The sequence below is a fragment of the Tursiops truncatus genome, chromosome 13 (assembly GCF_011762595.2).
Source record: "Tursiops truncatus isolate mTurTru1 chromosome 13, mTurTru1.mat.Y, whole genome shotgun sequence".
Taxonomy (NCBI): domain Eukaryota; kingdom Metazoa; phylum Chordata; class Mammalia; order Artiodactyla; family Delphinidae; genus Tursiops; species Tursiops truncatus.
Genome location: NC_047046.1, coordinates 23,776,911 through 23,802,428, shown reverse-complemented (window position 1 = coordinate 23,802,428; position 25,518 = coordinate 23,776,911). Strand labels below are relative to the sequence as shown.

At 43.3% G+C, this 25,518-nt stretch overlaps 2 protein-coding genes across 20 annotated transcripts in view; one reads left to right on the top strand and one right to left on the bottom strand.

The window, feature by feature from the left end:
* Window positions 1-24,313, bottom strand: part of SFI1 (SFI1 centrin binding protein) — an 84,335-nt gene extending 60,022 nt beyond the window's left edge. For 4 of the 14 annotated variants that reach the window (XM_033837232.2, XM_033837238.2, XM_033837245.2 and 1 more), the window contains exons 1-4: window positions 19,944-20,146; window positions 11,583-11,712; window positions 3,350-3,523; window positions 1,802-1,873 (exon numbers count right to left, since the gene is read on the bottom strand). In XM_033837232.2, the coding sequence (XP_033693123.1) occupies window positions 1,802-1,873; window positions 3,350-3,523; window positions 11,583-11,680 (344 nt within the window). In that variant the 5' untranslated portion in view covers window positions 11,681-11,712; window positions 19,944-20,146. Of the gene's footprint in view, window positions 1-1,503; window positions 1,747-1,801; window positions 1,874-3,349; window positions 3,524-5,596; window positions 5,790-11,582; window positions 11,713-19,943; window positions 20,150-20,260; window positions 20,532-24,293 lie in introns of those variants that run through there. The other 10 variants (XM_033837239.2, XM_033837241.2, XM_033837234.2 and 7 more) reach the window with 9 other exon arrangements.
* A 72-nt stretch (window positions 24,314-24,385) lies between these two features.
* Window positions 24,386-25,518, top strand: part of EIF4ENIF1 (eukaryotic translation initiation factor 4E nuclear import factor 1) — a 42,668-nt gene continuing 41,535 nt past the window's right edge. For 3 of the 6 annotated variants that reach the window (XM_019950079.3, XM_019950080.3, XM_019950078.3), the window contains exon 1: window positions 24,608-24,883. In XM_019950079.3, the coding sequence (XP_019805638.2) occupies window positions 24,797-24,883 (87 nt within the window). In that variant the 5' untranslated portion in view covers window positions 24,608-24,796. The other 3 variants (XM_019950082.3, XM_019950081.3, XM_033837248.2) reach the window with 3 other exon arrangements.

The window sequence follows — 25,518 nt, the reverse complement described above, 5'->3', positions numbered from 1 at the left end:
GAAAACCCTGTAACCTATCTCAAAATGAGCTAAGACGTTAAGAAAATAAACCCACACCCAGGCATACCATATTAAATCTTTGAATAATAAGTCTTCAAAAGAGCAACAATTAGATCAACATCTTACAAATGGAAGTCATAGAACAATGGAATATCTTCAAAATGCTGGGGGAAAAAACTGGCAATGTAGCCTAATATACCCAGTGAAATATCTTTCAAAACTGAAAGCGAAATAAAAACAATTTTAGACAATATCTGAGAGGATTCATCACAAGCAGACCTACTGTAAAGGAAATGTGCAGGAACATTTAAATGATAGAAAGAAAATCATCACAGATGGAAACCTGGAGATACAGGAAGAAACAAAGAACAAAAAGTGTAAACACATGAATAAATATAAATGAATACTGGCTGTGTAAAATGAGAGTAATAATGTTCTGCAGATTTTAAAATATAAACTGAATAAAGGGAATTCCCTGGCAGTCCAGTGGTTAAGATTCGGCGCTTTCACTGCTGTGGCCTGGATTCGATCCCCGGTTGGGGAACTAAGATCCTGTAAGCTGCATGGCCCAGCCAAAAAAAAAAAGTTTTAATTTAATTTAAAAAAATAAACAATTAAAATACCTTACAATAAGGGCATATAAGTGGGGAGAGCGACAGGAGAGTTAAAGTGTTCGAAGAACCCTGCCTTGTTTGGGAAGAGGGCAAAAAGAAACAATTAACATTAGACCCCAGTAAGTTAAACAAACACATTATATTTGTTACGGCAGTCAGTAAAAGAAGGATAGAAGAGTATATAATTTCTAAGCTAACAGGGAGGAAGATAAATAAAATACTCAACTGAGTAAAAAAAAGAAAAACAAGAGTCTTCCGATAATGGCAAACTATGTTACTCCGATCAGTTCTCCCACTGAGAACAAGAAAAGACAAAAAAAAAATTATTGAAGGCACGAAGAGCTACCAAGGCAGTAAAGAAGGGCAGGGCCAAGGTCCAGGGAAAGAAGGAAAAGCAGAGGGAGACTATGCCTCACCCCTGCAGCTGCGATGGGCTGTGGCCACATTGGGAGCCTCACTGATAAAGACACACGAAAAAGATGGGAAGAGCAAGGCCCTCCACAAGGTATACCAAGAAAAAATTTCAGAGAACACACACAGGCCAAATTTGCTTGAGAAACCTTGAATCAAGAGACCTTGATGTTCCAGATCAGGAAAGCCATACTGTCAGAAAAATGAAACAGGAAAGGGTATAGTAAATGGAGAAGTGAAGGGTGAGAACCCATAACATTTCAGTTTTTAAAAAACACTTACATTTTCAATGGCTGTCAGTTCTCTGAAACATTCCCTACACTGCCCCTTCTTTCTCTCCATCCCTCTGGCTTCCTGCACAGTGTCCCTGACCCCTTGCGATCAACTTAGGGCGCTGCAGCTAAAGCAATGTTAACCAAAACCCACAGCAGCAGGTGGTAGCCTAGAAAAAGTGAAGCTACCAGGCAGAGGGACTTACACTTGACTCAGTTTCACTCCTCTTGCCAATGCCAACTTTTTCCCCAGGTTCTGCCCTAGACCAAGTCAATCTGCCAGTCTCGCCAGGGACCTGAAAGAGCTCATTTACTTCTCCTGGGCAAACATTCATTCAAACTAGTATGTGTTAAGTTACCATTATATGATATACCTCCTGGAGGCTGGGGAGGAGCAGGGAAGGAATGCAACACATGCCATAGTAAAGGTTATATATGGGCTTAATACAAAACAAAATCCTAGAATGAACTCAACAGAAGTCCAGTGTTCTGAACTAATACTACCTGGCTTTAGAGGGAAATACTCTTCCAAAAGTCATTCGAATCCACAAATACAAGAACTTTCTGGCCATGCATCTGAAAGAAATGACATACACATTTTAAAACTGCATTTAGTTTATATCATCAATTTTCTGGAAAGGAGACGGAAACTTTAAGGTCCCAGGAAGTGGGATACTAGTATGAGTCAAAAGGTGAATCATATATAGATAATATTGCATCAAACAGAGCACAGGATGGGACAGATTTGTAAAGTTAACATCAAGCAGATTATTTTTAAAAAATACTTTCAGGGCTTCCCTGGTGGCGCAGTGGTTGAGAGTCTGCCTGCCGATGCAGGGGACACAGGTTCGTGCCCCGGTCCGGGAAGATCCCACATGCCGCGGAGCGGCCTCGCCCGTGAGCCATGGCTGCTGGGCCTGCGCGTCCAGAGCCTGTGCTCCGCAACGGGAGAGGCCACAACAGTGAGAGGCCCGCGTATGGCAAAAAAAGAAAAAAAAAAAAACAAAACTTTCAATATAAAGTATTTTGTTGATGAAGATTTCAGAGATGAGGGAAAGGAAGTACATGCTAGTGCTTTTGCTCATATTATTCTTCCTGCCTAAAACACCTGGCAAATGCCCACTTACCCACCAAGGCTCATCTTCAATGCTCACTCCTACATGAAGCCTTCCTGGACCTTCCCCAACCAAACAGAGCAAGTAGCTTGGTACTCTCAGACCCCGGCTCCAACCCCTAGTGTAACATTATGACACCAAATCCCAGGAAGCGGCTCGCAGGGTGCCTGTTGCTCCCTCTGCACTGTGAGCCCCTGAGAGCAGGGACCATGGCTCACAGTATCCCCAGCTAGCACAGTGCCTGGAACACACAGAAAAAGTTGGCTTGTCTTGGCCAGTTGATCTCCAGGTTCAGCTTGGAATGCTCTTCCTCCTGCCCTTTACCTGGCTTTCTTACATTATCCTTCAGGACTTGGCTAAACTCCACCTCCTCCAGGAAGTCACTGCTGGCTACGCTGGCATGGCTCTTCTTGCCAGGTGGCCTATGGCACCACATCCTCCCTTCTCACAGCACTTACCACACTTCGCTGTTGTGGCTTGTTTAACAGTCTGCCAAGCCTACCTGATTTTACGCTTTCATGAGGTCTTGGACCAGGAATGTCTTATTCACCTTGTACGCTCAGCATCTAGCATAACACCTGGCTGGGTAGGCACCTGATAAATTTTTGTTGAATGAGTAAAAGGATACCTTTCAAAGACCTAATCAAGAGTAGCAGAAAATGATCATTTTCTTGGACTATGCTTAGACTTCTTCTGGAAGACTCTTTATAGCTTATACATTGTGGGGCACAACTGGAGACCATGAATGAAAACACTCAATGACAGATCTTACATCAGCAGATTCCTAAATATTTTGAACATTCTGCCATGAAGAACAGTCAGCAAGGTCTCCAATTAACTGAGATAAGAGAATAAGAATCATCCCCTCATTTTAACCAACAAGGGAGGACAATGGAAAAGTCACTGAGACAGGGGAGGGGAACCCTCGCAAGCTCACCTGATGCGCAGTTCTCTTAGCCGGCCCCTTCGGGTCCAGGCATATGAGGGATGATACTGTACAGGGTGCCTGGCCCTAGGTATCTCACTCCAGATCCCAGAAGAGGCAGAAGACTTCTTTTTGGACATTATCTTTGGAGAATAAGGTTTCTTAACTGCACCATCCCTTGAAGACCTTAAATTTGAGGAGTAAGGGAGAAAGGAGAGAATCAAATTATCTCTGCATGTGACGCAAATACTTTTTAACATACAAGTGAAATTAAACAGATAAGCTCATTGAGACGGAATGATAATAACTCCCCTTCAAGGACAATAAGCAGCCCAATCTCTGACAGAAATACCCACCCTATCTGGAGGCGGGTACTGCTGGCTCAGCTCTAAGCAGGAGCTATAGAGCTGGAGGGTACCTTGGAGTCCTAACACACTCTTTTTTAATGTGTCATTTAACGGGAATCATTTACAAATTGGAAACAGATTCCTTTACATAAAAAACTAGGAATGATTTTCAGATTGTGACAACTGTAACAATACACAACTACACACTTTTACTAAACACTAAACTTATGACTTTTAATTCCATTCCAGAAACATTAAGAGATCTTATTGGTATGAACACAAGATTTTTAAAAAATGTATGTCAGAGATCTGCCTGCAGGAAATACCTAGAGGCAACAACATTCCATCAGCAATAAGCAAACCGATAGCTCAAATATTGTTTCTAAAATACCATTGCCAACTAGTATTCCAAGTAATGGGCCCTAGGAAAGCCGTCTCTAAAAAAAATAAAATAAAACAAAACCAAATAAAATAAAATACCATTGCCAACTAAGAGGAAGCAGCAGTCCTTGGAAATATAGCTGACTTTTAGGTCTGAGACAAGGAAAATACAAGATGAGCCTGGAATATCTTAATGGGTCAAAAAGTAAAGAAATGATCAAAGAATGACAAGGGCGTGTGAAAAGGACACAGGAGCCAGCTTGAAAGGGCTCCCACTGGCCAAATCTGGGACAATTTCAGCAGTAATAGATTAAAACCCACCAAATAAAATACGAAATAAAATACGAATCCACAAAATACTGATATAAGTAAATAAATACATTAGGGAGAATGGAAAGCTCTACTTTGCAGTAGAATGCAATTAATAAACTTTTAGGAACCATCACAGTAGCAACTGATTCAGACAAGAATCATCAACGGATGTAAAAACAAGTGGGTGCTAGTTTGATGAGAAACAGGCTATTAATGTAATTTCAAAATATCTTGCCACAAGATACTTATCCATTTCTTTATAGTGGAGAAACCTGGCAGACATCATCTTAACCAAGTGATAAAAGTGAACATCAGGCTTCCCTGGTGGCGCAGTGGTTAAGAATCCGCCTGCCAGTGCAGGGGACATGGGTTCGAGCTCTGGTCCGGGAAGATACCACATGCTGCTGAGCCACTAAGCCTGTGCGCCACAACTACTGAGCCTGCGAGCCACAACTACTGAAGCCCGTGTGCCTAAAGCACATGCTCTGCAACAAGAGAAGCCACTGCAATGAGAAGCCGGCATACCACAACAAAGGGTAGGCCCCGCTCGCCGCAATTAGAGAAAGCCCGCACACAGCAACGAAGACCCAACACAGCCAAAAATAAATAATAAAAAAAAAGAGCAGCCCCTGCTCGCCACAACTAGAGAAAGCCCACGCACAGCGACGAAGACCCAACGCAGCCAAAAATAAATTAAAAAAAAAAAAAGTTAACATCAATGGTAATAGGACCAAATATCCTGGTATTGATGCACTGAGAACACAGCATCACTTCTGCGAAATTCCTGCCAAAAATGCACAACCTGAGTTCAATCATGAAGAAACACTGAACAAACCCAAACTGAGAAATATGCATAAAAGGTAAGTGATCTGAACTCTTCAAAATGCTTAGGTCATGGAAGATAAGGAAATACTGAGAAATATTTCCAAATTAAAGGGGACTAAAAGTACAAAAGGAACAAAAAGGGAAGTTTTTCTTACATTTTGTTTTCTTTTTGCTATAAATAACATTTTTGGAACAACTGGCTTCAACTTACTCTCAAGTGGTCCAGGGGAGGGGGGAAATATAGATATTTGATTCTCGTTATTTGCGATAAGTTCTATAAAGTCCATAAACACTGAGTTAGTGAATATACTGAACCATTGTCCCTAAGGGAAAATACATGGTTAGGTTCCTGCCAGCCTTCAAAAACATTCTCATCAACTAATCAATACAGAACCTTGTGGGCTTCCTTGGTGGCGCAGTGGTTGAGAGTCCGCCTGCCGATGCAGGGGACACGGGTTCATGCCCTGGTCCGGGAAGGTCCCACATGCCGCGGAGAGGCTGGGCCCGTGAGCCTTGGCCACTGAGCCTGCGCACCCGGAGCCTGTGCTCCTCAATGGAAGAGGCCACAACAGTGAGGGGCCCGCGTACTGGAAAAAAAAACAAACAAACAAAACCTTGTTTTATGTGTACTTCTGTTTAAAGACACCTTATTTAATACATATAGTGAATCATTAAATTGAACTCACAGCCAACAGCCCTATAACTCATGCCTGAACAAAGCTCACCTAACATACACTTTCTTCTTAAGGTACATCACAGCGTTCCTGCACTTAAGAACACTAGACAGAACTTCAGCACTACGTTTGGGGGCCACTTTAAACAGCAAAACTGTCAACAAAAAGCACAAAACTGTGAAAACGTGGGACTACACAGACTGGGAAAAGGACCCTTGCTTAAAGTATGAGCTGAAACAAAAAGGCAGAACACTGCCTTGTTTGACCTCAGCTGGGAGCATGTGCATCAGTGAGTAAAATGTTTTGCCCCTCTGCACATGTCCACAAATGAAATGAAAATGCTGAGACAGACAGAGAGAGAGAGAGAGAAACAAACAGGCAGGCAGACGAATGTGGTAAAATGTTAACAACAAGAGAATCTCGGAGAAGAAAGGTTCTTTGTCCTATTCTTGCAACTTTTCTCTAAATTTGAAATTATTTCAAAATAAAACTAACAAAAATTTTAAAAATAAGACTTTCATCCCACTCATTTTAAAATAAAAATGAAAGAGGCTCTAAAAAGTTAAGAGCCTATGAAACAGCAAATTGAGGGAAGGTGTGCGGGGACAGTGCCCTCTTGAAGCCCTGTTACATAATCAAATAGGTAGTCAGACTGGGAAGCCCATGCCTAAAAGTCCCTGCCCACTGCTCTCTCCTTTCATCAGACTCTGAGCTCCTTCTCACCAGCTACTGAATCAGGCAGCAGATGAACTCTTTACAGCTCTGGAAATTTAAAGACCATAAAGATACCAACATTGGTGTAAGTCAGGTGGCTCCAGAAATCTAAGTTATTTTAACACCTAAAGGAAGAGATCACAAACTGAAACCACAGATTTGTCTATGTACATATGTGCCTGTTCCCCATCGCAAAACCTCATGATGATAGGGACCATTTTTATCTGCTAATATATACTGAGCCCCTAATATATTGCCAGGCACTCATAGTAGGTAGGCATATAAAATTTGTTAAATTGGTCTTCCCTGGTGGCACAGTGGTTAAGAATCCGCCTGCCAATGCAGGGGACACAGGTTAGAGCGCTGGTTCGGGAAGATCCCACACGCCGCGGGGCAACTAAGCCCGTGCGCCACAACTACTGAGCCTGCGCTCTAGAGTCCGTGAGCCATAACTACTAAGCCCGCGTGCCACAACTACTGAAGCCTGCATGCCTAGAGCCCGTGCTCCACAACAAGAGAAGCCACCACAACGAGAAGCCCGCACACCTCAACAAAGAGTAGCCCCCACTCGCCGCAACTAGAGAAAGTCCGTGTGCAGCAATGAGGACCCAATGCAGCCAAAAATAAAATAAAATAAAAATATATAAATATTTAAAAAATTGTTAAATTATGGAACAGAGGAAAGGCAGAATGATGGAAAGAAATATGAAACAGAAGGCACTTCAAAAACAATATCAGAATCCAAAAATCATGAAGAATGGGGGAGGAGAATAAAAACATAGGAATTCAATTTTTTTTTTAAATGTCAATGGGAGGACTGATTAGCCAAGAAATACAGAAAAATGGAAGTGAGGAGAAAGACAGAATTTGAAAATGTTCATCCAAAAGTGACAAGGGGGAAAGACGATAACTCTAATTTGAGGGACTTCCCTTGGTGGTCCAGTGGGTAAGACTCCACGCTCCCGATGCAGGGGGCCCAGGTTCGATCCCTGGTCAGAAAACTAGATCCTGCATGCACACTTCAACTAAGAGTTCGCATGCCGCAACTAAGATCCCACGTGCCGTGTCCCAGCACAGCCAAAATAAATAAATTAAAAAAACTAATTCGAAAAGATACATGTACCCCAATGTTCACAGCAGCACTATTTACAATAGTGAAGACATGGAAGCTACCTAAATGTGCATCGACAGACGAATGGATAGACAAGATGTGTATATTCCATATACACAATGGAGTATTACTCAGCCATAAAAAAGAATGAAATAATGCCATCTGCAGCAACATGGATGGACCTAGAGATTATCACATGAAGTGAAGTAAGTCAGACAAAGACAAATTTCATGTAATACACATATATGGAACCTAAAAAATGATACAAATGAACTTACAAAACAGAGACAGACTCACAGATATAGAAAACTTACAGTTACCAAGTGAAAGGGGGGGAGGGATAAATTAGGAGTTTGAGATTAACAGATACACACTACTATATATAAAATAAACAACAAGGACCTGCTGTATAGCACAGGGAACTACATTTAATGTCTTGTAATATCCTACAATGGAAAAGAATCTGAAATAGATATATATATGTATGACTGAATCACTTTGCTGTACACCTGAAACTAACACAACATTGTAAATCAACTATACTTCAATTTTTGAAAAATTAAGAAAAATTAGAAAAACAAAGAAGTGCCAAGGGGAAGGCATGCACTGACCAATTCATTTAACTGTTTACTTGGCAGGTGTATCCTGTAATGTTTGTTTATTCAATCAATATCAAGGACCTACTATACGCCCAGCAACATAGCAAGGCCAGGGGCTACGAAGACAAATATGTATTCAATGTGTTTCTCATGTCTTACAATGAGAAAATAAGACATTGATAGCTTACAGCAAGCATAGGACACTGACACACACCCAATATCTATAAAAGACAGTTTCTCAAGAGCTTATGGTGTATTGAGATGACAATGAGAATACCAATCGTTAAATGCTAAGAAAAAGGTAAATTTAGGGTGTTACGGGAACGTACACACTGGGTGGGAATAGGGCAGTCAGAAGAGGCTTCCTGGAGATCATATTAGAGTTGAGTTTGGAAATATGAGTAGAAATTAGGTGGGAGTAGGGAACTGGAAAGAGTTGGATGGGAATACTCGGCACATGCAGTGTAGAAGGAAAGTTCACAGAGAGTCAAGGAACTCCAAGGAGTCCTATAGGACTCACAACAGGGGATCTCAGATTGCTTTACAGCAGAATACTTAGGGAATTCATTCCCTTCTCAAGGCTCCCCAACCTAAAGCCGCAGAGTATCTGAGGAAACAGAGCTTCATTTTAAGGCCATGGTTAATTTGCTTCAGAAGATGAAGTAAGGCAGGCCTGACGAGTACTCTGTGGATCGTTGGTAAACACTGTCAGGGTGTTGATTCAGCTTTCAAGGATGGATCCCTCTTCTGTGGGATCAGCAGGGGTAGGACCTCAGCAGCTGTGCTGGGAGCTCCATGTCCCACTTGATTAGAGCAGCAGAAGAAATTTGACTCACGCTGGATGAACCAGATTAATTCTCCCAGGACTGAATTGTGAGCTGAGACACAGTCTGAACAGGAGGTGGGGGGTGAAGCACAAAGATTGCACTGCTCAGGAGGAAGGGTCCAAACACTGCTGAATAGGTCTCTCCAGCTACCTGGCTTCCACCTTGTCCAAGACCTAGTCGATTCTATAAAAAACTTCTGTATGTTAGTTAGGATCCTAGGTTTCAAGTAATAGGAACCCAACTCAAATTAGCTGCTGCTAGTATAACAACAGGAGCCCTTCAGCAAAATTGATAACCTTTTAGCTAAAACCAAGAAAAAAGAGAGAAAAGACACAGATCACCAAAAGTAGGAATGAAAGAAAGGACATTATCATTGACCCTTCATAAATTAAAAGAATTATAAAGGAATACTATGAACTTTATGCCAACAAATTAGACAACTTAGAGAAAATGAACACATTCCCAGAAAAACACAAATCACAAAAACTGACTAGAGAATAAATAGAAACTCTGAATAGATCTATAACAAGAATTGAATTAGTAACTATAAATTTTCCTAAAAACAAAAGTCCAGATCTTGATAGCTTAATTGATGAGTTCTATCAGACATTTAAAAAATAAATGATGGGGACTTCCCTGGTGGCGCAGTGGTTAAGAATCTGTGGGAGGGAGGGAGACGCAAGAGGGAAGAGATATGGGAACATATGTATATGTATAACTAACTGATTCACTTTGTTATAAAGCAGAAACTAACACACCATTGTAAAGCAATTATACCCCAATAAAGATGTTTAAAAAAAAATTAATTAATCAAATAAATGATACCAGTACTCTATAAACTCTTCCAGAAACAAAAGTGGTCAGAACACTTCTAGAATCATTCTTTTAGGCCAGTATCACACCCGGATGCCAAAAGCAGACAAAAATATGACACACACACAAAATATAGACCAATATCCCTTGTGGCTATCAACACAGAAATGATCAAAAAATATTAGCAAACCAAATCCAACATACAAAAACCATGTAACAAATACTATGACCAAGTTGGATTTATCTTAGGAATACAAAGCTAGTTTAACATCTGAAAATCGATTACTGTAATACACCTTACTAGTAGAAAAAAGGACAAAAACCATATGATCATTTCAGTAGATGCCAAATAAATATTTGACAAAACCCAACACCAGTCATGATAAAAACTCTCAAGGGTCCCAAAAGAAAACAGATGACATACTAAACACAGGATAATTTGAGGATGGCATATTAACAAAGGTATGGGTGTAGACGAACCACTAGGGAAAGTGCAGGAACCTCAAGCTGGTGAAAGCGAAGGCAGTACCACCTCTAGGCCCAAAGGGATAAAAGAGAGAATAATCACTAGAATCCAGGAGAGTCATACAAAGTCTGCTACCTTATGAGGTACTGTGGGCTTCAGCAGAGGGACACAGCCAACCCAAGGCATCTTGCAAGGAGGGAGCCAAGGGGATAAATAGTCTGGCCTCACTCTCCTCTCTCCCTCCTCACTATCTCCTGACAGAGCACCTCTTTGGCCAAATCCAATGGGAAGCACTGGATACACGAGTGGAGATTAGATCTGGATGGTTATATTGAAGACAGCCACCACAAAGAGGTAATTCCCTAGCTCACGTACTTCAGAAGAATTCTGAACCAGAGACTCAAGGACTAGAACCGGTGTCTCAAATTGTTAGCTCTTCCTGCTTCTCTCAGTGTGCTGACCTGCGTAACTCCTACAGTATAGGGTCCCCTATTGCCTATGCAGGGTGGAGACTGAAACAGCTGCTACAGCAACCCATTAGGTAGGTCTCTCTCTCTCTCTCTCTCTCTAATGCCTGTCTCGGCCTTAGAGGAGAACTTCTGATTGGCCCCATGCAGTCACATGCACATCCCTGAACCAATCCCTCTTAGGGGGCGGGATACTCATGAAGGGCCAGCTGCAAGTCACAGGCCCGCCACTGTGAGTCTGAGGTTTGTTAGTAAACTGCAGTCTCCTTCTTGTAAACTCCCTCCTTTTTCCTAGGCGAGCCATAGTTGGGAGTCTCCTATTTGGAATCAAAAGAACCTCAAAGCAGGCTGAAAGCAATCATAATCAAAAGTAGGAGAAAGATATACTAGCTAGCCTCGATGTTATAACTTCTCGGGAAAATCATCCTTATTTCAGCTCAAAGTCAAAATTTCAATGACAGATATCTCCACACACTCAAAATGGATTTTGACTGTAACATAAAGTATGAAATGTGCATTATACGCTATACTCTAGATAAGAAACCCAAAATACCAACAAAAAACTGTTACCCAAAATTCCTATCTCACTACCCATGATTTAGGAAAAAACTACTTTTAAAAAATTTATTATTTTCACACACAAAATATTTACAGGCTTTTATATGGGCCATAGTTTCAGTTATCTTTTTTGTCAAGTCCCATCACTCACCTGGAATCAACCTTCCTCTCCATTCTCCGCTTAATCCCTTTTTGATGAAAATTCAACCAGTGGCTTGATACACACTTCTCAGTGAGCAGATTCTTCATGAATCAAAAAGTCTTTTATCTTCCTCTTCTAACTATAAGAAAAAGTAGAATGAGAGTAATTTACCTGAAGCCTCTAAGGAGCCACATTCCTCAACAGCTACACATCAGCTTCTAGTCTCCTGCACCTCCTTCTTAATTCAACAATAGATGAACATGGGAAGTCACTGATTTTTTTTTTTTCTGGGCCTCACTGAGTGGCTTGCAGGATCTTGGTTCCCCGACCAGAGATGGAACCCTTGCCCTCAGCAGTGGAAGCGTGGGAGTCCTATCCACTGGACCTCCAAGGAATTCCTGGGAAGTCGCTGATTTAAAAACAAAATTTTTCATTGCATTTTTAAAAGTTATTTTCTAAGAAACAAAACTGAGAGGAGAGTGAGCCATACTAAAAAGGTTATGACTGACTCGCCCATCCTGTTCAGGTGATGCTCCAAGACCTTCAACTTCCCTTCATAAGAACACCAGGAGAGGCCAAGATTTCCTATTCCCCCCCACTCCAAGATTAATATTTATGGTTGTCAATGTTATCTATAAGAATCTTCAGGCAGTTTTTGATCAGTGTACAGTTTTCATTTTCATTTAGTGATAAAGTCTACCAATAATATTCATTATGAACTTAATAAATAACACAGTTTTTATTTATTTCTTAGTACAAAGAATAGCAATGTTGTAGGTTGAATTGTGCCCCCCAGAAAGATATATTGAAGTCCTAACCCCTAGTACCTATGAATGTGACCTTGTTTGGAAACAGCCTTTGCAGATGTAATTATATATAAGTTAGGATGAGGTCTTACTGGAATAGGGTGGACCCTTAATCCAATAATGATTGGCGTTTTTATAAAAAGAGGAGAAGAGACAGAGGGACAGATACACACAGAGAGGAGAATGCCATGTGAAGACACAGACACACAAGGAGAACAGCATATTATGATGAAAGCTGAAACTGGAGTAATGGGTCTACAAGCCAAGGAACACCAAGGACTGTTGGCAACACCAGAAGCTAGAGAAAGGCACAGAACAGATCCTTCCCCAGAGCATTCAGAAAGAGGATGGCCCTGCCTACATCTTGATTCCAGATTTCCAGCCTCCAGAACTATCAGACAATAAGTTTGTTGTTTTAAGCCTCCCAGGTTGTGGGTTTTGTTACAGCAGCCTTTGGAAACTAACATTAAGTAGTAAAACAAAGGAGGAAAATTTAAGTATGTGGTGGAGGAAAGCTAACAAACAGGGTGGACATGTCCCGTGTTGAGTAACTGTGATACATTCATGAGACATTAATTCTAAAAGAATGAAATTACCCTTTATAATCAAGGTCACATATTTCAATGACAATCAGATAAGGAATCAGCCAGAAAAGAGAGTTTATCCATACAAAATGAATAGTCCTTATTGAGCTCAAACCTATGTCCTAGTCTTTCCGGTACTACATTCCAAGTAACAAAAGTCACAATTAGTGACTATTTCTGTAAATAAATTAAACTGAAAGATGATTCAAATAGAGATTTTTTTGGTGTGAAATATTGCTATAATAAATGGGTCACTGCCTTAGGTTTAATAATGATGCTATGGAATGTTTTCTGCAGTCAAAGACTCCTTTGACACTCTGTGCCAACATTCTAATTACTTTACATATCTGCCTTCCCTATTAGGATATAAATTCCAGGGACTTCCCTGTTGGCACAGTGGTTAAGAATCCGCCTGCCAATGTAGGGGACACGGGTTCGAGCCCTGGTCCGGGAAGATACCACATGCTGCAGAGCAACTAAGCCCATGTGCCACAACTACCGAGCCTGTGCCCTAGAGCCCACGAGCCACAACTACTGAGCCCACATGCCACAACTACTGAAGCCCATGCGCCTAGAGGCCATGCCCCACGACAAGCCACTGCAATGAGAAGCCCGTGCACCACAACATAGTCCCTGCTCGCTGCAACTAGAGAAACCCCACACGCAGCAACGAAGACCCAACGCAAAAAAAATTTTTTTTTAAATTTTTAATAAAGAATATAAATTCCATGAAAACAGGAGCCGTATCTGATCTCCTCATTACTGTATTTTCAGGACCTAAAACACTGTCTGGAAAACTAACAGGTGAGATACATAAATACTGGAAAGATCAGGACATAAGTTTGATCTCAGTAAGGATTTGTATGAATATGAACTTATGTCTGAGTTGGAATATACATAATGATAACCAAATATAAAAGACAGCCCAAGAAAAACAAAAATCATTAGGTGTGGACTCCAAGGTAAACCTACAGACTGACCTCCTAAGATGACAGTAAAGGATAAAAGGGTATAAACCATAAGGTCCAAGAGATGGGAGAAGAGATCACAGGAAATGAAAGATTTCCACAAATTTTTGCAACAACTAGGAAGAAAATTAACTGGCCTAACAGATTTGAAGAAGCGAAAACCTACAGAGTGGGATACCAAAGAGAAGCAGGCCAATAGAATTCCCGAAGCGCTCAGAGCTAGAAGGAACAAGGAAAGGCGTTCAGAACTGAAGCCACAGGCCACAAATGAGGGGACTGAATGTAAGTCTACTTGGTGAGCATTTGGGGCCCCTAGTCTCTTCCCCAACCCTGCTAGGTAGGGTATCCAGCTCCCTCCCCCCAGCCTCCATTCAGAATTCTGGCAGCTACACTTCTTGGCTCCCAATCAGAAGACTGGAAGAGTCTTCTCAAAAGTAGATAAGACTTGGGCTTCCCTGGTGGCGCAGTGGTTGAGAGTCCGCCTGCCGATGCAGGGGACACGGGTTCATGCCCCGGATCCCACATGCCGCAGAGCGGCTGGGCCCATGAGCCATGGCCGCTGAGCCTGCGCGACTGGAGCCTGTGCTCCGCAACGGGAAAGGCCACAATAGTGAGAGGCCCGCGTACCGCAAAAAAAAAAAAAAAAAAAAAAAAGTAGATAAGACTTAACAGACTTTGAAATAAAGACATCTGTGCCCCACCTCCATCAATGAAAAGGCAGGCTTGCCCCTAGAGAAAAGCGCACAAACTGACAAGCGGGCTCAGACACTGGAAGCTTCCGATTAATTTCTCAGTTGCTGATACTCAAGTATGAACGGACAGTCAAGAATCACAAGACATTTGGAAATGACCTCCAACAAAAAAGAATGAAACCAAAATATGGGATTTCCCTGGTGGTTCACTGGTTAAGACGCTCCGCTTCAAATGCAGGGGGAATGGGTTTGATCCCTGGTTGGGGAACTAAGATCCCGCATGCCACGCAGTGCAGCCAAAAATTTTTTTAAAAAAAGAAAGAATGAAACCAAAACAAAGGAATCCTGAGGAAGCGCCACTACTTGTGATGTATTCCTGCCAAAAACTTGAAACTAAATATCATCAAGCGTCATCTAGAACTAAGTACCATCCTACAAAAAATACAAGGGACAAATAAAAATGACTTTAAAATCAGCAAAATCAATGATGTAGGAAACTTTACAGGACAAACGACTCAGTTCTTTCAATAAACTGCTAAGGAAAGATAGGAAAACTTATACATTAAAAGAGACTTAAGATGCTTATTGGGACTTCCCTGGTGGCGCAGTGGTTAAGAATCTGCCTGCCAATGCAGGGGACACGGGTTCAATCCCTGGTCCAAGAAGATCCCACATGCCGCGGAGCAACTAAGCCTGCGAGCCACAACTACTGAGCCTGCGCTCTAGAGCCCGTGAGCCACAACTACTGAGCCCGCGTGCCTAAAGACCATGCTCCACAACAAGAGAAGCCACCTCTTGCTGCAACAACAGAAAAGCCCATGTGCAGCAACGAAGACCCAATGCAGCCAAAAAAATAATAATTTAAAAAAATAAAAATTAAGAAAATCATAATTAAAAAATTATTTTTAGAAGGATGCTTATCGGGCTTCCCTGGTGGCGCACTGGTTGAGAGTCCGCCTGCCGATGCAGGGGACACGAGTTCGTGCCCCGGTCCGGGAAGATCCCACATGCCGCGGAGCGGCTGGGCCCGTGAGCCATGGCCGCTGAGCCTGCGCTCCGCAACGGGAGAGGCCACAACAGAGAGAGGCCCGCATACCGAAAAAAAAAATAAAATAAATAAAAAATAAAAATTAAGAAAATCATAATTAAAAAATTATTTTTAAAAGGATGCTTATCGGGCTTCCCTGGTGGCACAGTGGTTGAGAGTCCGCCTGCCAATGCAGGGGATGCGGGTTCGTGCCCCGGTCCGGGAAGATCCCACATGCCGCGGAGCGGCTGGGCCCGTGAGCCATGGCCGCTGAGCCTGCACGTCCGGAGCTTACTGTGCTCCGCAACAGTGAGAGGCCCGCATACCGCAAAAAAAAAAAAAAAAGGATGCTTATCAACCAAATGTAATGCATGGACTTTGATTCTGGATCTTGATTTTAACAAACTACAACTGTCAAACAAAAAAATATGAAACAATGAGGGAAATTTAAACTTTAACTTTTTTGAACTTAATGTTTTAATGAGTTATTAAAGAATTATCATTTTTTTTTGCTGTGATAGTGGTGTTGGTTCTTTTAAAAGGATACTGTGTCTTTTACCGAATATGGAGAACAATTTACAGATAAAATATGATAAATTTAAGCACCAAAATAATTAAGGACAGTAATAAATTATAACACATTAAACAAAATGGGAATCCATGAGTCCAATCTGACAATAAAGGGATGAACAGATAGTTAGATAAATGAGGTAGAAAGGAGGGCTTATCCATACACAAAATGCCCAGAGACAAATGTGGAGGGAGTTGTAGAGTTGGATAACCCCCATCTTATGACAATCATGGAGAAAATGATTTAAAAAAAAAAAAAGCTAAAAAGTGATAAATGTGAATAAAGGTATATGGGGGTTCTCTGTATTATTTTTGCAACTTCTCTGAAGACTGAGATTATTTCAAAATAAAAAACAAAGCAAAAATACTACAGTGGCAGAGATATAAATGAAAGAAGATAGGTCATGAGTTAATTTTTGAAAATGGGTGTTGGGTACATACTATACACGGTTGAAATTCTTCATAATAAAATTTTTTAAAATTCTGGAGTAAACAAAGACAATATGGGAAAGAAAAGAAAAAACCACCAACAACAAAAAAGAAAACCCTATGATTAATATCCTCAGTGAGATAAGAGAACATATTATATACACATAGAATAAAATAAGGATATTATTTAAAACAAAAAGAGAGCAAGAAAGATATAGGAGAATCAAAACATTAGAAGGTGGCTAATAAAGTTGAAGATATGTCCCAGAAATAGGAAGAGGGGGGAAAATGACGAAAGGAAATAGTTAGAAAATCAAAGGCTCAATCCAGGGGATCAGATATATAACTAGCAGGAATTCCAGAGAGATATGAGAGAACGAAAGAGGAAGAAATTATCAAAGAAATAAGAATTGTCTCAAAACTGAAAGATGTAAATCCTCAGATGAGAGGTCCTGAACCAAGGCCAAATGTCACGGTAGATCAAACACTTTTTCCAACATGCAAGGAGAAAAGGCTTAAGATATGCATTTATTGAGAAGATACAGGAAAACTGGACATTATCAAAATTAAACATTGGTGGGACTTCCTTGGTGGTCCAGTGGTTAAGACTGCACTCCCAATGCAGGAGGCCCGGGTTTCGATCCCTGGTCAGGGAACTAGATCCCGCATGCATGCCACAACTAAGAAGTCCACGTGCCACAACTAAAGATCCGTGTGCCGCAACTAAGACCCAGAGCAGCCAAAATTAAATAAATAAATGTTTTTATTGAACATTCGTGCTTCAAAGGACATCATCAGGAAAGTGAAAAGAAAAAAAAAAGAAAGTGAAAAGATAACTCAATGAATGGGAAAAATATTTGCATACTTGCTAAGGAACTTGTATCTAGATTATATTTTTTAAATTCCTATAACTCAATAATAAAGACAATTAACCAAATTTAAAAATGGATAAAGGATGTGACTAGATATTTCTTCAAAGAAGATATATAATCAGCCAATAAGAACACTGAGATGCTCAACACCATTAGCCATCAGGGAAATAAAAATCAAATCACAATGAGGTACCCATCAGAATGGGCATAATCAAAAAGACAGAAGGATAATAATAAGTATTGGTGAAGATGTAGAGAAACTGAAACCCTCCTACACTGCTGGTAGTAATGTAAAATGGTGCAGCCACTTTGGAAAACAACCTGGCAGTTACTAAAAAGACAAATACAGAGTTACCATTTGATCCAGCAATCCCACTCTTGGTATATATCTAAGAGAACTGAAACCGTATGTCTATACAAAAACTTGTATATGAATATTCGTAGCAGCATTATTCGTAATAGCCAAAAAGTAGAAGCCCAAATGCCCATTAACTAAAGGATGGATAAACAAAATATGATATATCCATACAATGGAATATTACTCAGCCATAGAAAGAAATGCAGTACTGTTACATGCTAAAACATGGATGAGCCTGGAAAACATTATGCTAAGTGAAAGACGCCAATAACAAAGGACCACGTATTGTATGATTCCATTTATATGAAATGCTCAGAACAGGAAAATCTATAGAGTCTGTAAGTAAAATGGTGGTTGCCTACAGCTGGGAGGACTGAAGGGAAACAGTGAAGTGACTTACTAATAGGTAAGGGTTTCTTTTTTGGGTAATTAAAATGTTCTAAAATTGATTAAGGTGATGGTTGGATAACTGGGAATATACTAAAAACAACTGAACACTTTAAATGTGTGAACTGTATGGTATGTGAATTATATCACAATAAAGCTATTAAAAAAAGAAGAGGAGGAAGTACTAGAAGTAGTAGTAGTACAGGAAAATGTGCTCCAAAAACCAAGGAAATAAATCAAGAAAAAAAAAACAGGGATCTGGGAACAGTGAATCTAAAACAAAAGAACAGTAAAAAGAAACAAATTCCAGGACAGATGTGAAAGTAAGTCTCTGGATTAGAACTGGGAACAGCAGGCACAGAGCCACCAGAACAGATTAGAGCAGAGGAGGAAAGTCTCCAGGAAAGAAATGGAACTGATGGTTTTGAGAGTATGCAAAAAATTACTGACAGGTCTATGAGAAATACTGAAGCATTCAGAAAAAAACATTAGTGATCTGTGCATGGAACACTAGGAAAATAAGAAAATAAGACAATTATTAATTCTCAGAAAAAATGACGGGATGTAAGAGAAAGGAAGAATTGCAGTTAGTCTACTTGGTTCAGCAGTGAATATCTGTTATATAATGTAAACACTGACTATTAACAACAAATTACCACATAACCACGTTGGTGAGATGAGGGAAGAAAACCTGTGCATTTCCCATGAATGGTCAACACTTAACGTGTAAACCTAACAAATCAAGAAATATCACCTATAAGGTTATTTACTTCCAATTTACAAATAACATCAGGAGGAACAGAATGGAAATTGGAATTAGAGCCTGGAGACTATTTTCTAATTTAAGGTTTTAGTATTAATTTTTAAATACACATGTGAATTCGAAAAATGTAAAAGTATCTTAAAGAAGTTTCTACAGTATTCTGCAGCTCCTAACAATAACTGAGAAATGAATGATCTTACTAAAGAAAAGCAAGAAAATACCCAAATTTATATACTAGGTCGCAGAATAAGCTTCAACTACTTCTTCCAGGAAGCCTTCCATGACACCTCCAAGTCTCATATTTCCATGGCACTTAGGCGGGTACCATGCCACCTAGAGTGTATAGATTAGATTCAAAATAGCATTCATGGAGCTGGTACTCTGTGCCAGGCACAGTACTAAACAGTTTTCATTAATTACCTGCTTTAATACAACCACCCCAACAGGTGGTAACCATCTTTATTTTAAAGAAGAAGTGCCCCAGGTCACCAGCTAAGTAGGACAGCTGGGGCTGGTACTCAGGGCCCTAACACGATTCAGTCAACGAATAACAAATCTTCACTATAATCCAGAGATTAACAATAAATCTGAACGGCCTCCCATCAAATAAAAACGGAGCACTAATCTCCCGCTGCGGGTGTTTGCCCAATTAGCCCTCGGGGCTCAGGTGTGGCCCCTACGGTCTGAAAACCCTCGCCCGTCGCTCGGCCACGCAGCAGGGATCCAGAAACCCCGAATTCGGATACGCGCACGCTAACGAGCCTTGCACTGACGCGGCACCAGCACCCGCCTGCGGCGCCCCAGACGCGCAGGAGGACGTCGGGCGAGGAACGTGGGCCCCGGGAGCCATCCTGCGCGCCCTTTCCACCTCTCCTCCATTCTCGGACCTCAGCCCCATGGGGAGGTAGCCTCACCTGCACTTCTAGAGGAGGAGGAAACGGACGCTCCCACAGGGCAGTCACCGGCCAGGCTCGGAGGGACGTGCGCTCGTCGCTGGGCTCCGGCCGGAGAGGCCGAGCACTCCCGCCTCACGCTTCAGAGAAATCCCGGTAGACGCGGTGCAGCCTCCTCAAGCCCGCGCGGCCTACGCCAGCCTCCGCGCTTTCCCGCCCCTTAAGACGCAGATCTCGCGCCGGCCCCGCCCCCATCTCCACGGCGACGCGGCGTGCGTGAGGGACGCCCAGCCCGAGACCCGAGAGACAGCCGAGCCTCAGAGCAGCAGGCGACTCACCTCCCCGTGGCCGCCTTGGAGCCCCAGCAATGCGAGTTGGCCTTGAGGTGCGTGGATAGACGCGCTGTCAGGGCGGCCCCGCGGAGGGCTCTCTGCCCCCGTGGCCCACTTGCTTCTTTCACAGCTCAGCCTCCCACTGCTACTCTTAGACACGAGGAGTGGGAGCTGTCTTGAAGCGGATTCCCGAGTTACGCTTCGCGTGGCAAGCACCAGGGACGAGGCTCCCGTGTAGAGGCCGGCGCGGACCGAGGCCCTCCTTCCCCCACCTCCCGGCTCCCGCGTGAGCCTCTCTGGCTCTCGGTTCTCGATGGTTTCCGGGGAACGCAAGCCGGTCCCCGGGGCCTGGGGCGCGCGCATTCGTAGACTGGGAGGTCGTCAATCTTGACCGCGCGGGTGAGGGTTGCGCCGCCGGCGAATTAAGATTATCCCAGGTTGATGGCGTCTCTTAACCATTACTTTTAAAATGTAATTAACAAGCATTGTTAGTAAATAGTCATTAATTTAAAAGATGATCAGAGTGGGCCCAAATTTTAAAAAGTGGGGATGGGTAGGTAGGGCATTTTTTTAAATTAACGAATAGTTGGTTTACAATGCTGTTTCAGGTATACAGCAAAGTGATTCAGTTTTATGTATATATATACACTATTCTTTTTCAGATTATTTTTCATTATAGGTTATTAAGGTAGGGCATTTTTATATCCTTTTCTCCTGTGCTTCGTAAAGCATCATTTTAAAGCACTTGATATTTCTGGTGGAGAGCGCAAAACAAAGGCTAGCATTATGCATTTAAATGCCTGAAAGATTTTACATTAAAAACATGAAGGAAAAAAACTTGTTGGGTGCCTTGGTATTAGAATCACAGGTAATTTGCATTTTTGCTTTTTTTTACTTATATTAATTTTTGTAATTAAAAGTGTTTAAAAGAAGTTCCATTTTAGCGGGACACGGGAACCAATCTTTAATCTGAAGTTATGTGACAAAGTAGTTTTTAAATAATTTAGTTACTTTCAAAGTCCTGATTAACACTGTAACTAATATTTACTTACTGTAATGTTACTCTTATGAGTACTTTATTAAATTACATTTATACAAATTATGACAATCCAGGATGAAAAATCAGTAAGCACGCTTTCTAAATGATTTGCTGATACTTTGTCATGTACATTTACCACCATCAGCTTTGACTAATTTAGGAAGGAATTAAAGGCATTTGCATTTGAATTATAATGAAAATAATTAGTCCCATTAGGTAAGATTAGATAACAATATAGAATAACAATAGCTAGTGCAGCAGCGCTTGGTGATGTCAGACTCTTTTAACTACTTTGCATATATAAAATCAAAGATGTAAAGTGCCAGAAAGGGTTTAGGCTCAGCAAATAATTTGCTCTATGGTCTTACAGAAGTCTCTTAATAATTTCTTTGTAGTCGTTGAATACATGATGCCGCAACTGTGAAACTGTTCAAATCCTATTTTCTTGGAAGTAGGGATTACCCTTGGAGAAAGAAAAGCTGAGTAGGAAAAAGCTCATTTAGAAAGGTGGAGAGCAGTGGAGGTCTGAGTTGAGGCTGCTCTCAAAATTTTTAGGTTTCTGATTTCTATTTGCTTCTCTGCTGTTCTTGGACTGTTAATTTCCCCAACTGACTGAAAGTTGGGAGTCCCCTTATGCCAAATTTTGAAACAAGAATTTGAACCTAAACCAAGATCTTACAAATATTTAGTAAAGAAGTAGAATCTTTTTTCTCTTACTCTCTCAAAGGGGGTTCCTATACTGATATTTGAAAATTCATTATCATTGCAAAAGGGGGCATTTAGAATTACAAATTATCATTCCTGCCAAAGAGAATAACATTCAAAAGCAACAACGAAACAAGGATTTGCAAGCATCTAGCTTTTACATGACACAGGTGAAAGAAGTTCACAGATGCCCTCCCTTAGTAAATGATTACCTTTATTCCTAGGTAATAATTGTCTTCTCCTTTAATAAGGATAGATTAAGGCTTTGAGAGGTAAGAAGTGAGTTGAGAACATGGTTCTATAAGACATTAAAGAAGAGCCTGGGGGAAGAGTACATCCTCCATAGGATAGACTAGAAGACACCCAGGAAATGAGCTTCAGGCCAGACCTTTATGATAATACCTACAATGCCTTGAGCACATTTCATATATGGCTGGTGGTAATTTAAAAATATGCCCACAAATTCTGTGACACTCTTCCCGTATAAAGGTGTAGTCTAAGTCCTCTTCCCTTGAATATAGGCCAGCCTTAGCGATGCCTATCTAAGGAACAGCATGTGGCATAAGAGACAGTGACTTCGAGGCTAGGCTGTACAACTGTCTGGCCCTCTCCTAATTGGACACTTGCCTGGGAATCTAGCCACCATGTTATGAGGGAGCTCACGCCACGGAGAGACCAGGTGTAAGTGTTCCAGCAGTAGCTCCATTGGTTCCAGCTGACAGCCACCAACAACCACCAAACATGTGAGTGAGCCATTAGATGTTCCTAGCACACAGCTTTCCAGCTGATGTTGAAGGGAGCAGAGACCAGCTGTCCCAGTTAGGACCACCCCAAATTACAGATTTGGTGCAAAATAAATGTTGGGTTAAGCCATTGAGTTTGGGGATAGTTTGTTACACAGCAAAAGATAACCAGAACAGTGGTTTTAATGTTATCTCTTTAAAGCCTGAAAATTAGGTACTACTATCTCTTTTTGCGGTACGCGGGCTCCTCACTGTTGTGGCCTCTCCCATTGCGGAGCACAGGCTCCGGACGCGCAGGCTCAGCGGCCATGACTCACGGGCCCAGCCGCTCCGCGGCATGTCGGATCTTCCCGGACCGGGGCACGAACCCGTATCCCCTAGCATCGACAGGCAGACTCTCAACCACTGCGCCACCAGGGAAGCCCTGCTATCTCTCTTTCATAGATGAGTAAACAGGTTCAAAAAAGTGAAGTGACTGGCTCCGGTTTCACACTGAGTGGCAGAGCCAGAATTTAAGAGCTTCAAAAAAATAGGCCTTCTCCACTTCTCCACAGTGGCTTGCAGAGAGAGGATAGTTGTGAGAAACTCATTTTATTCATCATTACAGACGAAAAAAAAAAGTTTTCATAATTGTTTTGTCCGTTGCCAATATACAAGGACGGGAACTTAGTGCGCAATCACTGCCCAATCGGCTGATTTCACAAGTGAAGCTCAAAGAAAGTAGGCCCCTTCAAAGAAATGTAGACTTCACTATACTTTGGCGAGAAAAATTACATTTCCCTCCACAGCCATGTATCATTCCACTGTCCCACGGGGCAGAAACCGGCTCACACGTGATCTCCGTCAAACTTTTCCTCCCCGCATGGCAATTACTCTCATTTGTTCACAGAGGAGGAAAATTATATGTGCGTCTGTGTGGCCGTCAGCCGGTCTCAGCACTACATACTAACCACCTGACATTCGCAGTTTCATCTTTCACCCAAACGCACTTGCACTTCTTCCCGTGCAGGCTATGGGGCGGGAAAGAACATTTCAATGAATTTGTCAGTCGCCTGTAGCTCATTCAAAAGCAACCGTGGCAAGTTTGCTTATTAATGCAGCAACGCGTAATCTCGCTTATTCCTCATACACATAGAGGCCATTTTAATAAGAGCGAAACTCAGAAGTCAGAACTTTGCCCAAGATTACACCACCAGTAAAAAAAAATAGCCAAGGTTCGAACCCCAACCGGAAGGCGCACAGCCCTCAAGTTCGCCTAACTCAAGATTCCCGCTGCCGAAGCCCCAGGGTCCTCTGCCGACGCGAACCGTGCAAACGCAGCGGCCGACCCACTGCCCGACCGCGGTCACCCTGCCTGGAGAGCAGCCGGGCGGGGTCGCGGGCTTCAAGCTCCGCCCCGCCCCGAAGCGCACGTGGGAACTGGGCGTCCTCCCCAGGGCTGCCCACGACGACCGCCTGAGCACACCTGGGAGGGTTTCCGCGGCCCCCGGCCAGGCCTCCTCCCCCTGCCGTCATCCCCTCCCGGCCTCCGCCTCCCCGCCACCGTGCGTACGCAGGGGCCCGCGCCCAGGGAGCGCGCCGCGATGTTTCCTTTTTCCGGCCGGCACCGCTGCGGACACCTCACATCCGGGCGCGCGTCGGCGAAGGCTGCGCTGGGGCCCGGGTGCGTGGAGGGAGATATTAAGGGGGAGGGGGCCGGGGAGGAGGGGCGGAGGGCTGGGTGGCGGTTACGGCGGCTGAAGGGAGACAATCCGAGCGGGTTGGGGGGGGCGAGAGCGAAGGCCGCGCGGAGCAGCTCTCGGACCGGCGCGGGCGGCGGGCAGGGGAGCGGCGGCCGAGGCACCGAGTAAGGGCTGGGTGGCGGTGGGGCGCCGGGATTCGGGGCGCCGCACGCCTGGGCCCGCGGGAAGAGAAGGGGCGCGGGTGCGCTGCGCCCAGGTTCGCGGGCGTGAGCGCGAGCGCCGGGGCGCGCGCGGGGGCCGGGCAGGGGCGCGAGGCCAGCGGGGCGGCCGGCTAGCAGCGGGCGGGCTGGTGGGGCCCGAGCCGCCGGGCTGGATGGCGGCGGGCCTGTACCGGCTCCAGCTCGGAGTGCCCAGGCCGGGGGATTCGGCCTCCCCGCTTCCTCCGGCCCACCTCCCCTCCGTGAGTACTGTCCCCGCCCATTCTCCGAAGGAGGCCGCTGGGTCGGGGCCTGCGCGAGAGGCCGGGGGTTGGGGTCTCGGCCAGGGGAAGCTGAGCCTTGGAGCTGAAGCCTGCGCTCGCCCCTTCCTTGCCAGGGGCTCCCCTGACATGTCCACAGGTGCGGCTGGCCTAGTGAGGGGCGCTCTGGCCCCGTCCCCAGTCCCTGGCCTCCGGTAACAAGGGGCAGCTGGCGCCGTCCATTGGCAAGTGACAGGCACTTTACCACTGCCCGACTTCCCGGATCCCCAGCTCCAGCCAGTCTCCTACCTGCCCCCACTACGAGAAACTTCCCCACTACTGCCTGAACGGCCCTCACGGGTGGCAGCGACTAATGTTGGTTTCTTTTTGTATTAAAACTGCTTAAAGGGTGGACCCTGATTTGGGCATGTTGCACTTCTCCTTTCCTTATCCTGTGATGCTTAGCTCTTTGATAGAAGAGGTATCTAGGTACCAGTGTTTCTGTTTCCAAGTGGGTTCTGGTTTATAGCGTAATTGTTGGGTGAGGGTTTTTTAAAGGTAGTCAGTCTAAGAGATATGAATTTCCGTTTGTTAAACAGTCAGGACTTATGAAAATTTATTGTTCTCAGTGACAGTTT